At 49.6% G+C, this 12,624-nt stretch overlaps 1 protein-coding gene across 1 annotated transcript in view; it reads right to left on the bottom strand.

The window, feature by feature from the left end:
• The window catches only part of FGF9 (fibroblast growth factor 9), a 33,183-nt gene extending 27,542 nt beyond the window's left edge, over positions 1–5,641 (bottom strand). Inside the window, exon 1 of the mRNA XM_077155866.1 lies at positions 4,551–5,641. Coding sequence (XP_077011981.1) covers positions 4,551–4,827 — 277 coding nt within the window. The 5' untranslated portion in view covers positions 4,828–5,641. The remainder of the gene's footprint in view (positions 1–4,550) is intronic.
• Positions 5,642–12,624: the final 6,983 nt, after the last annotated feature.

The raw sequence follows: 12,624 nt of genomic DNA, 5'->3' as shown, positions 1-12,624 counted from the left end.
CCAGATCCCCAGAGCCTGTATGAACTGGGCCTCTCAAGGCCACAGGAAGGCCAGAGGGCAAGTAGGAAGCTACTCCATGCTATCCTGTTAAATGCCCTCCAGCCTAAAAGTACCCAAGGTTTAAGATGAGACCACAAAAAAATGTATGCAGACTGTGGAGAGAAGCGTGACATGAGGCTTTTGAAAACAGATTATTAAACCCCCCCACCTACAGGGCTTCCTGCTAACCAGAGAATTCCACACCAGGGCTGCCAAATCAATCATTCCCAGGCCCTGGATCAGGGTAAGTCACAGTCTATAGGAACTTAAGCAAATTTCAGCGTTTACTTACCAAATGACTAACTGAACCAGGAGTTATAACCCCAGCAATTTTCAGAGAATCTGAACCAAAGCTCAGAACAGCTGCTAGCACAGGCAGTCTTTCCCCTCCTGAGATACTGAAGAGCCAGATCCATAGACCAGATTTTTTTTAAGTGCAAAACCCAGGAAATAAGATTTTTCTTATATCCCCTTTTAAAAATATCACACTATTATATTTCTCACTCCCTAGTATAACTTCCTACTCATCCCCTTAGAATGTGCACCCAGTTTCGTGTCACCTGAGTCCTGCTATAGTCCCCTTGCAGAGCTGTCACCCCAGATCAAAAGGCATAGCAGTGGGAAGCACTCCATCTTTCCAGAAGCTCAGTGACCCCTCGCTCAGGCTTCACCTGCTCTTAGGACATGATGAAGGTAAAATAGCCCATCAGGCCAACACTCACTTTTCTATTACTCCACATTACCATTCCCCCATTGGTTTCCGCCTCACTTTTTCCCCTGTAGTATGTCCGTGGTACTTGGAAAGAGAAAACAATATGAAACGAAAGGTTCCTGCTCCCAGGGCCTATCTCCCAGAAATCCAAAGCCCGGCTCCTCCCAGCCCCGCCGCCCCCAAAGGAGAACACAAAGGGCTCCCTCCCGCTCCCACCCAGGTTGTCACCGCCCTGCAGCTCCCGTGGAAACCACAGTAAGCCTCTCCCCCACCCCCATGTCCCCTGCACTGCTGCTGCTGTGTCACCACCCGGCTTGCCAGCAGCTGCAGTCACCTGCGTCTGCGTGGGGGTGGCAGAAACCATTCTCCAGCACGTTTCCTTCTGCCGTCTCATATCAGGTAGGAAGTGCACCTTCTATTTTAATCAAGGTGCAAACCTCCGCCACCACACCGACACACACCCCACCAGCCATAGCCTCCCTTTTCTAGGGAATCTGAAGAGAGCCTGGGGGTGAAGAGCAAGTCTCAGAGGGGCGCGGGGTGAGGCGGGAGAGGCTGCGGTGGGGGAAGGGTGGAGGGAGGACAGAAGGGGAGGTAGCGGCCGGGCGCTAGGGCGCCAGGTGCGAGGAGCTACCGCTGCACCTCGTCCCCTCCCCTGCGCCCTCCAGCCGCCGCCGGTGGGTCCTAGCGCCGAGCCGCCTCCATCCGGGCGGGGACGCGAAGGCGGGTCGGAGCTTCCCGCGCACGCCCCGCGCTGCGCAGGGCTGCTAATATTGGGACCTGCCGCAGCGGGAGCAGCGGGAGACCGCGGTACTGCTGTCACCCCGGGGGCCCGCTTCTCACTGCAACCGGATGAGAGACTTAAATAACCCTCCCGCCGCACCCTTCTCCCCGCCCCCACTGCGCACAGCCACCCACTCAGCTCCATCCAAGCGAGGGTGAGTGGCAAGCCCAGCGCGAGCTCGCGGCTCTGCGCCCCCTGACCCCCACCCCGGCCGGGCGCCCCCTCCTCTCCCACCCATACCCACGCAGGTCCCCTTTGCTTTGGCCGCATCTCCCACCCCCGTCCCCCAAGGTAACGGCGCTGAGCGAGGCTAAGGAGTTGAGATGTCACTTCCTTAGTGACACCTTTCTCCAACCTTCCGGGCAGGGTCTAGTTTTCTCTAGGCTGCCGCTGTACCTGCAGGCCTCTTCCGCCGACCCCAGAACGCCCCTCACCTGCTCTCCCCACCCGCACTCCGCCCCATCCCGGTGGTCCACCATCCCAGCCTCGCATCCCAGCCCTCCCCAGTGGCAGTTACTGGATTTACAATGAGTCGACTGCGTGTGGCAAACGTCCTATCCTAAAGGTGACTGCATTAAAAAAAAAAAAAAAAACCCTATGGTGGGGGGTAGCGGGGCGGGGGGCGTGGTGGAAACCGAACTCCGGCCTCCAATAGTCTCTCCTTACGCCGAGCCCCGATTGTGCTGCTCCGAGGGGCCAAAGGGGTCGCTCCGAGACCGCGGCTCCGCCGCCTCACACAATGCAGTCCGCCCCCGCCCGCGCCCGCGCCCGCTCCCTGACGCGCGCTCCCGGCTCCCCCCGCGCCCAGAGGCCGGCGCGGGCCAGCGGGGCCGCGGAGCTCTGCGCCCGGGAAGCGGCTGCACAATGGCCCGGCGCCCGCCCCTTTGTCCGCCCCCACCGGGGAGCCCGGCCCGCCCCGGGTGCACCGCTCAGACCACCCCCTGGCCGAGGCCCACCGCCTCCATAGGGGAAGGGTCGGGACCGAGGATAGCCGGAGGACAGAGGAGTCAGCCCCCGGTGTCCGCCACCATCTCTCCGGCCGCGGCGCTTGCCCGAGCTGTGCCCACACCGCACACAGCCGCGCCGCCGACTCCTCCCTACACGCACACCTACACACACACACACACACACACACACACACACACACACACACACACACACACACACACACAGAAAGCTCAGGGGCTAAACTTGGGCCAAAAAGAGCAATCGGACTCCTGGATGCGGGGGAAGGGTCTCGGACCCCGCCCGCCGCGGTGGGGACATCCCGCAGGCTGCGAAGGGAGCGGCCCGGCCGAAAGCCCGAAACAGGGCGCGCTTAGGACCCCGCGGAGCAGCGGGACCCAGTCTTTGCGCGCCGCGGGCCCCCGCAGGCACCTGCCGGTCCGCGAGCGCCGCGAGGACTCGGCCCCGCACCCCCCGGGAAGCGCGCGCCGGCCGCCCTCCCAGCACGCAGCCAGGGCCCGCGCCGCCTCGACCCCGAGAGGCCGCGGCGCGCCCAGCCAGCCCGGCTCCCACGCGCGTCCGCCCCGCTCGCGGCCTGCCTTTCTGGAACTGATGCTCGGCACTGTAGTAGCCAGAAAGCAGAGGCACTCAGTAAACTTTATTTTTCACTTTGCAACACCCGGAGCTGCGTTAACTTCTCGTGGGGGGTGGGGCGGTGGGCAAGGGTAAGGAGTTATTTTGCAGCTGAATGATTGCAAAACTAGGAGCTACAACTTTGTTTTTACGCTTGGAGGAGAGACGACCAGAGATATCTATCAAGGTTCAGGGGACGCTGCGTGCTGAGCAAGAGAGGGGAGGTTCAGGGGAGGCTGCGTGCTGAGCAAGGGAGGGAATCCTCGTATCTGGTACCACCCCAGTCCCATGCCTGAATCTTTCTCACCTTCACTAGTCTGGCATCACCCACAGTCCCAGGAAGCTAAACCTACATTGTTTAGATCGTGCTCAACATCTGGCATTAAAATACAAGGAAGAAAAATCCGCACAGGACTTTGTTTTTTACGACCTAGTTTAAGTGTTGTCAGGTGGGTTCACTGAAAAGTTAACTCCTTCCAACAATCTGGCTACCCAAACGGGGTGCTTAAATTTTTTTTTTAAGGAAGGCAAAAAACCCCAGCGCCCCCATTCGGGGCTCAGTGACTTGACTTCATACAGTCGGGGCTCAGGCTGCCCCAGCAGACACGTGTGTGCGGGCATTTACTAGTGGAGTCGCCAGCCCTCGAGTCTGCAGCCCTCAGTGCTGAGTCACAAATACCGTCCTCTAGAAATGAAATCCTCGGAATGCCCTTTAAAATTAGCTCACAGCTTTTGCACGCGCACGCACACACACTTATACCAGAGACCCACTCAGGAAACCCACGCAGTGCTGAGCACTATAGAAATCAAAACGCCTAGGCTATAACTGGATAGCTGGAAGGACAAACCCCTTCAGAAGTCATTTTCCCCCAAGCCCTCTGCCCGTGCTGCTCGCTGAGACTGAAATATGACTTGACTCTTTCTCCCAACAGAACAATCACTCAGCGACCTTCGCCTACGGGATGGGAATAAACAGTACGCTTAATTTACAATTCAAGCAGTACACTTATAAGACGGAAAGAAAAATGGGGTAAAAATAATTTGGGGCCCATGTTGGTAACCACCGCCTTCAGGAAAGTAAATGAACTTTTAAGTTTTTAGTACATAATGATTAAAGCTTAAAACTTATGGAATCAGTGCATTCAAAAGAAACTTTGTAAACCCAACCTTCCCGGTGTATCTGATGCACAAGTACTAGAGACTTATGCTGTATTTATAAACCATGCCCTCCCCCCCTTTAAAGAAAAAAAGAAAAGAAAGGCCTTTCAATTCAGACTTGAATCGTGTCAGTAGCAGATCTGCAATCCAGGAGGCATTTTCTTCTGAGCTGGCAAGAGAGATCCCTTGCCCGCATCCCCCTCCCAGCCACCACCTTCTTGGTAGTTCCAACCCCAACACTGCATCGCATGGCCACTACAGGGTTAATCGTATACCTACCAAATCGGCTGTGGTCTTTCCTGGTTCCCTGGATAGTACCGTTGGGGAAGATTTCTAAGTGAAATCCAGTCCTGCAGTAGAGCTGCCTCCGCCTGAGAATCCCCTTTAAATGATCCAAGTCCGTGACTGCGGGTCCCCTGGGGAGCCCCCCTGCTTCGGACTGACCCAGGTGGTCGCTTAATAAAACCGGGCTGTCCACCGGCAACACGGGCACATTCCCAAACGGTACCGCATCCTGCACACCGAAATAGTTCCCAACTTCTCCTAAGGGAGCCATCAGAGGACTCAGCTTTTGGAGCACAAGAATAAACAATAATGATGGTGTCAAACCCAGGAGATATTAGGCGAGGTATATCCAACTCCCCTCCCTTACTGCAGTTGCAAAGAGAGAAAAAAAAGGGTCCTTTTCTTCAATCCATTAAATGCATAAATAAAAGTAATATGCTGTTTTCACTGGCACAGGTTCAAGGTCAAACCACTGATAGTCTAAGAAACCACCACTTTATACTCACACACTGACATATTTATAAACATATCTATGTATCTCTATGGATAGAGCCCCAGCTTTTAGCAGGCAGTAAGGTCTTCATCCCATCCAACCGTAATAAGGGAAAAAATCCGTAGTTTCTCCATTTGGTTTGAGATCAGAATGACCATAGCAACTTAAATACCTAGGCGTTATTATAGGGATTTTTAAGATGCACGGGCTACGTCAGAATTTACGGATCCTGACTCCAGGAAGGCATGCGCTGTTTTTACTCTCTAACGGACTCTGCAGACATCAGCATGAATCCTTCAAGGGGAAAAAAAAATCTCACGTTGTCGGCGGAGATCAATCTCCCCTCCCGGTGCCCTCTCCAAAAAAAAATTAACTAAAAATAACAATAAAATAAAAAGGAAAAAAAAAAACTTTAGGCATCCAAAGCTAATATCCAGAATTCTCCAGAGGTCAGCAGATGTCCGTTGGCTTAGGATGAGTGGAGAGCGGCGAGCGAAGGAGAAGGCGTCCGGGGCTCGCTTGCCGCCCTGGCCGGCGTGAACAGGTGTTGCCCGCGCCGGCTCCGGGAGCGCCGTGTCGGGCGGAGCGGCTGCTCCAGTGCATCCCCCGCCTGCGCGCAGAGTGGCGCAGGAAGCGGCATTGGGCTGGGTTTAAGGTAGCGCCGCGGCGGCCGCCGGCCTCCCGCGGTCCTAGCGCCCGCCCGCACCTGCGGCTGCAGCACCGACCTTCGCCCGCGCCGAGCTCGAGCCCCGCGGGCTCCCGCAGCTCTGCCGCAGTCGGTGCACCGGGTGTCAATGCGCGGGACTGCGCTGGGGGTGACTAAGGAACACTTGCTTCAGAAATGAAAGCAAATAAGAGAGAGAAAGAGAGAGCGAGACAGAGGCAAACTATGAGTCTCCTTGGACCCAAAGTTTTCCTGCGGTATAGAAGCAGCTCACCCAAAATCTAGCTGGCTATTGGTGTGTAAACGTAGCATCCATGTAGGCTCAGGCTTAAATTGGGAAACTAGGTTTCACGTGGACGCTGTAATCTCGCATTGCTTTATAAAGTACGATTTAACTGAGCGTTTGAGGAACGGGGAATTGACTTAATGAAGTCCGATGGACATGGCAGTTTCTCTTTCCTTCTGCCAGACACACAGAAGCTCAGACTATTTTGCAGGTAAGAAGGGTGTGAACCTAGTAGAGATCTCATGACTCGCCCTCCCCCCCCCCCCCACACACACACACACTAGATGTGGTACCCGTTTCATTTGTGTTCCGGGCGTGTTGACCCGCATCTTCACGGAATGGAAGGGTTGGGGCTATTTTCGGGTCCCACCCACGGCCAAAGGGTCCCTCAGCCCCGCAAAGGGAGTGGGGGAAGGGGGGCGCTAGAGAACTGCCACTGCCTCTGTCCTCGAGTTGCACCCCAGATTGGGGTGCGTATGTGTGTCTGTATTAGGGAACGTGGGGCTGAAGGCAGTAGGGCCCCTCTTTCCCTCCGAACCACCTTCTTTCGGAGGAGCGGTGCCCACCTCGACCCCGCCCCGGGTCGTGCGGCTGAGGGCCGGTTTCAGCCTCTCCCCCAAGTCCCAAGCCCCGGGGCGGAGCGGAGAGAGCCGAGCGCGAGCTTGTGCGAGTCGCCCCAGGCGCCCGAGCCGCGCGCGCCGCGGGCCGGGCTTCTACTTCCCGCGCTACCGGGCGGGGCCGCACGCGGAAAGCCGAGTCCAGAACGTGGGCTCGCGGCGCGTTTCTGCGCTCTGCCGGCGACCTTCGGCGCCCAGCCTAGAGGCCGGGACAAAGGAAACCGCAGCCCTGGGCCCGAGGGGGCCCTGCCCGCTCCCGCCCCGCCACCCCCGCCGCGGAGCCGCAGGCACGCGCTGCACCCCCGGCCTGGCGGCCCGCGCGCGGGACTCCCCTAGCGGCGGCGGGGTGCGGAACACCGCGGGACCCCCGCCCCCAACACGCTCCTAGTCACCCCTCAGCCCACCCGCAAGCCCCTCGCGCCCCGCGACGCCCCTTTGTTCACATTGTCTTAGAAACTGCCTGACTCTCAGGTCAAGATGATGAAAGTCGCCGGGACTTGAGAGAAGCTCTAGCCCCGGGGCGTGGGAGTAAGGAGCAAAGAAGGGACCCTCCGGTGGAAAAGGAAATCATTGCCTTCTTATGGGAGAGAACTGCATCCGCCTTCCGAGTTGAGCGAAAGGCTGAGAGGTGAGGGGCAGGGGCTGGCACTTCTATGGAAGGAGCAGTGAATTTGCAGATTTCTTGGGCGCTGGAGAGGCCGGTGACCTGGAGCGACCTGCCCCATGCCCCCACCCCCACCCCCAGGGTGGAAGGCGTGCTTGGGGCCAGGCAAGGAGGAAGGAGAGAAAGGGTAGGATGGGCCTCCCCTCTTTCCACTCCCACACCTCTTTGCCGCAGTCCCGGGTCACTGAGTTTCGGGGCTGCTCGCTCTGTGCGTCTTGCTTACGTTTTCAAGAAGCACAAGTGCCCTGCCCCGTGGTATTTACAGCAGTCACGTCGCGGTGGGACCGAGCCGGCTTTTAAAGTTAACTGCTCAGTGGCAGATAAAAGAAGCTGCGGGGGGAAGTGTCAGTTCTCATAAACCAGCCGAATAGCTCACAATAATCACCGGAGACTGCTGGCCGCGCTGGGGTGGCAGGAGCGTTACTGGATCCCTTGGGTGCAAAGTGCCGGGTTGGTTACTTAAAAAAAAAAAAAACCTGATGGAAAAAAAGAGAGGCAGAGAGAGAAACGCGGACAGGGAGATACTTGGTAAGAAGAGAGCTGAGCAGTGCACGGACGTTCCCCCTGAAAGCGGGACTAGGACAGTTCCACCCAGCCCTGAACCACGCTCTTGCAGTCTGAATTTAGTCAGCCAATGAGCAAGGACCATTTCTGCTTCTGATTCCTGCAACCTCCTTACTATCACTTTAAAAAGTGATACAGCAGTTGGAGAGAGGGCGAAGTAGCTGATGAAGCACTTTCCTAGGTAGCAGTCTCCTCCAGGGACTTCCTTTCCTCTGCAGCTGGCTTAGTCCACATTTCATCTGCATCCCCAACTCCAGCTTCAAGAAGCTTTTGCTGCTTCCTTGCCGCCACCCCCACCTACCTCCCCCCACCCCATCCCACTCCACTGCTTCTGTTTGGTGGTTTTTTACTGTTATAGTAATAGAAACAATGTCCCTCCTTTCACTGGCCGCATCATATTTCTGTTGCATTCACCCCACTTACTTTAGCTGACTGTCTCAAAATTCCCTCGCAGTTCTGCAGGATAATGAACTTGTGTGTTCAGGCCTATAAGAAGATTTTACAAGGATTCTTCAATTTCTAAAGACACATGGTGATGTAATTGGGTTAAGGACACCTGCCTTGGAAGATTGTTATAAGGGATAAAAGAAACAAGGACATAAAACAGGCAGTATACGTAAGCACTCAAGACATAGGAGCTGTTATCTACTTTTCCTTATATAGTTCCCCATGGATTTCTGCCCTTGGGGTATTCAGCAAATATTATTATTGCTTTTAATACCAAAGCTCTCCTAAACTGTCTTTCTTCAAACTATTTTAATCCCTTTTGTTTTGCCTTATTCCCCTTACCTGTGTTTTTTTAATCAAATTTGTCATCTATCCTTTCTGCTTTCAAAGTAGTACTTAGGCCCAGATGGGAATAAATGAAGAGGAATGAGCAGTAAAATAGGAGTCTGCAGAGCTGGAATATGTTGTTCCTAATCCTTCACCTACTAACTATAAGATTATAAACCCTTTCACATCTGCCCAGTGGGTTGCTGTGAGGATCAGTTTATGAGCCTTGTATGTAAATGGAGCTTGAAAACTATAGTCTTCTACAAATTTGAGGTGGCCATTTGAAAAAAAGGCGTCCATTCATCCCTACTGCTTTGTTCATTAGCATGCGTCTCCTCTTGTGCATAGCACTGATTCTTTTTTCGAATTCCTTGCACCCCCAAATCCAAGCCACCGCAGCATGCTTTCAGTCCTTTCCTACAACAATAAAAGTGTAATTATGCTTTGTCCCTCCCATTCCCCCACCCCCATCCCCACCCTACAGCCCAACTGTCTGCTTGTGGGCATTGATATGCGCGGGAGCTTTTGTTCGAGAACTGAGGCGTGTGGATAGAGGGAAGTGGTTTGGGACACTGAAAATCTGTCCCTGATCTGACTCCTTGGGTTTAGGATTGAGCTTCCCTGGTAAGAGGATAAAACTATTGTAGCCAGCCACTATATGAAATCCTCTGTGCTTTATCTTTTTAATCCTCAAAACTACCTCATGAGATAGGTACTGCTATTATCCCATTTTGCAGATGAGAAAACTGTGGCTTGTAGAGATTAAGTAGTATGCCCTTGCCACAATCAAATAAATGGCACATTGATTCCAGATCCCCAGTGTGCAACACTGCCCTCTTCTAACAGGCATGTGCTTTTAATTTAAAAATAGCATATTTCCACAAAACAAATACACAGAAATGAATGGCCTACATAAGTCCCCACTTACAATAGGAAAAAAAAAAAGAGATAAGATTACCTAGGAATAAAATTAATGAAAAATGTGCTAGAGGAAATATGAAGTAATATTTTTAAAACTCCCTAGGGACACAAAAGAAGACTTGGACACATTGAAAGGCCTATAATGTTCTTGAATAGAAAATCTCAATTTCACAAATATGTTAGTCCTTCCTAAATTGTTATAAAATTTAACATGACCACAGTAATAATACTTAGTTTTTTTATTAGGCCCACCTATGCCAAATATAGAAAAATAAATAAAAATTTACAAGAAATTTTTCAAAGAAAAATGAGGAAACAACTAGTCATACGATATTTTTAAATATCTTAAAGCTATGATCATTAAAAGAGATTGGTATTAGCATATAAATAACCAGACAAAACAACAACAGAATAGAAATTACAGAAATAGACCCAAATATCTGTTGGAATTTAATATCTGATAATCAATGGGGGAAAAAAGGAATTATTGAGTAAATGGTTTTTTGTTTTGTTTAGTTTTGTTTTGTTTTTTGCATGGGCAGGTACTGGGAATCAAACCCAGGTCGCCAGTTGAGTAAACGATTTTTGAAACAACAGAATAAACATCTGGGAAAAAATAAGCAGTGTCTTTTTCTTCATACCTTATATGAGGATGAAATCCAAATAGAGCAAAGATTTAAATGTAAAAATTAAAGCCTTAACAAGTATTAAAAGAAAAAATGGGAGCATTTTTTCATAATCTGAGTTGTAAAGGCTTAAATGTCACAGAAACCGAAAGCCTAAATGAGAGTTCTGATACTGAATTCCACCAAAGAAAGTTTTTTTAACTTCATGGGGAGGGAAAACAAATTCAAAACGTAAGTGACAAAATGGAAAAAAATATGCATCCATATCAAGATAAAGGACTAATTTTCCTACTGTGTAAAGAGCTCCTACAAGTCAAAAAGAAAAATACCGATAGAATAGTCAGCTCTCAAAAAAGGAAATACAAATGGCTTAAATGTTAACAAATATGCTCACCTCCATTCGTAATAAAAGAAATACAAAATGAAGCCATGCCAGTAAACCTTGTTTTTTAACCTATGCACTTGGAAAATATCAAAAAGTTAGAGAAAGCATTGTATGTTAGGGTTTGGGGAATCCAGGTATATTGCTAGGGGAGATTAAATTGACAGTCTTTATGAGGGGCACTTTGGTAATGTCTATTAAAATTACAAACACACAGACCCTTTGACCCAGCAACCTCTTCTTTAGGAAATTATAAATGCATGCATATATGCACAAAACCATAAGATTCGTCACTGGATGATTCTTTGTAATAGCAAAAGATTGGAAACATCTAATAGAATCCTATACAGCTTGTTTAAAGAAAAACAAAACAGGGAAGCTTTTTTTTTTTTTTTTTTTGCATACTGATATAAACTCCTCTCCGAAAAAAAAAAGGAAAAATGCAATCCAGCAGAGTGTACATGGCATGTCAACATGTGTGTACTAAAGGGAAAGCTTTTGTATTTATACATCTAAATAATGCATACGGAAAGATATGCAAGAAGTAAATGTAATAGAATGCATTGCCTTCGGGAAAAGAAATTATATAGCTAAGGGCATCAGTGGCAAGGGAATTTTTACTATATATACTTTCTTACCTTTCTGAACCACATGAAAGTATTATTTAGTAACAAAATAAACTTTAAAAAGAGTTGCATATTCCTCTTTTAAAAAGCATAAGTGTGCAGCACCTGATGCAAAGATTTTGAGAGCAACTACAAAAAATGTTGTGATTTGGGACAACTTTCTTTCACATAACCCCAGGTACATAAATTGACAGATTCTGATAATGTGATTAAGTCAAACTCATTAGACAAGCAGGGAAAACTGCAAATCCTGTTACTTTCCATCTTTTTCACTACAGCTCTTATTCTTTCTTTAACCTTTTTCAGCTATTTTTTCCTATTCATTTACCTTCCTGCCTCTCCCCGTTTCTTCTGTCATAAAATGTAACTGGCAAAGCCATGCACTTTCCTTCACTTGTAATTGACCCAATTTTACATCACATTGCCAATTCAAAATGCCTCACATCTCTCTCTGAGTTTATCTTTCTGACCAGTAAAATTCTACAACTTTCTAAATTGAGCTCTCCTTCCTTGCTTTCCTCTTTATTTCTATTTCTCATCACTCTTTTTATGGTACTCCAACATAACCCATTTTAATTTTTCCAATCCTGCCTATTTCTCTCCTGTATAGATGTGGAATGAAATAACAACAGCAATAAATACTGTATTTATCAAAAACTGTATGCAAAGAACTTCACATCCATTATTTCATTTAAACTTCATTATCCTATGAGTCAGACCTTATCTCTAATTTTTTTTTTTTTTTTTTTTTTTTAGAGAGAGGGAGGAAGGGAAGGAAAGACAGAGAGAAGGAAGGAAGGAAGGAAGAAAGGGAAACATCTTTAAACATTTTCTTGTTTTATTGTATTTTGTTTGTTTGTTTGTTTTTTACATGGGCTGGGGCCGGGAATCGAACCGAGGTCCTCCGGCATGGCAGGCAAGCACTTTGCCCGCTGAGCCACCGCGGCCCGCCCCTCTAATTTTTTAAGACTGAGGAAACTGAGGCTTGGAAACGTGAAGACACTTGACTAAAGACACATAGCTAGGAAATAATGGAGCCAGATTCTAATACAGACTTTGCAACAGGTTCTCGGCTACTTTTATACGCTGTATTTTAACATTAAATTAAAACCACTTTAAGGACTATTCCATTGGACATTTTGGCAGGGGAGAGCTTTCCCTCTTCTCTAAAGGCCTCTTCAATATTTGCTTTTCCCTTGAAATAGTTCAAGAATGATGAAAGATAGCCAAGTTACTTCTCATTCGTGCTGCCCATATTCTTCTGAAATTAATGTCCAGCTATCTAAATCCAGGGGTCGGTTGTCAGTTCCCAACCTACTCATCTGACGTCACTCAGCTGGCAGAGGAACACACTCTCTCCTCTTGGAAATGCTTTTTAAAATCTGGCTTCCATGACCAAAAAATTTCTGGGTTTTCTCCCTAAATCACAGGCCATTTTTTCTCAGTTTCCT

The sequence above is a fragment of the Tamandua tetradactyla genome, chromosome 4 (genome assembly GCF_023851605.1).
Source record: "Tamandua tetradactyla isolate mTamTet1 chromosome 4, mTamTet1.pri, whole genome shotgun sequence".
Taxonomy (NCBI): Eukaryota; Metazoa; Chordata; class Mammalia; order Pilosa; family Myrmecophagidae; genus Tamandua; species Tamandua tetradactyla.
The sequence above is the reverse complement of the archived record's forward strand: the minus strand, read 5'-3'. Positions and strand labels throughout refer to the sequence as shown.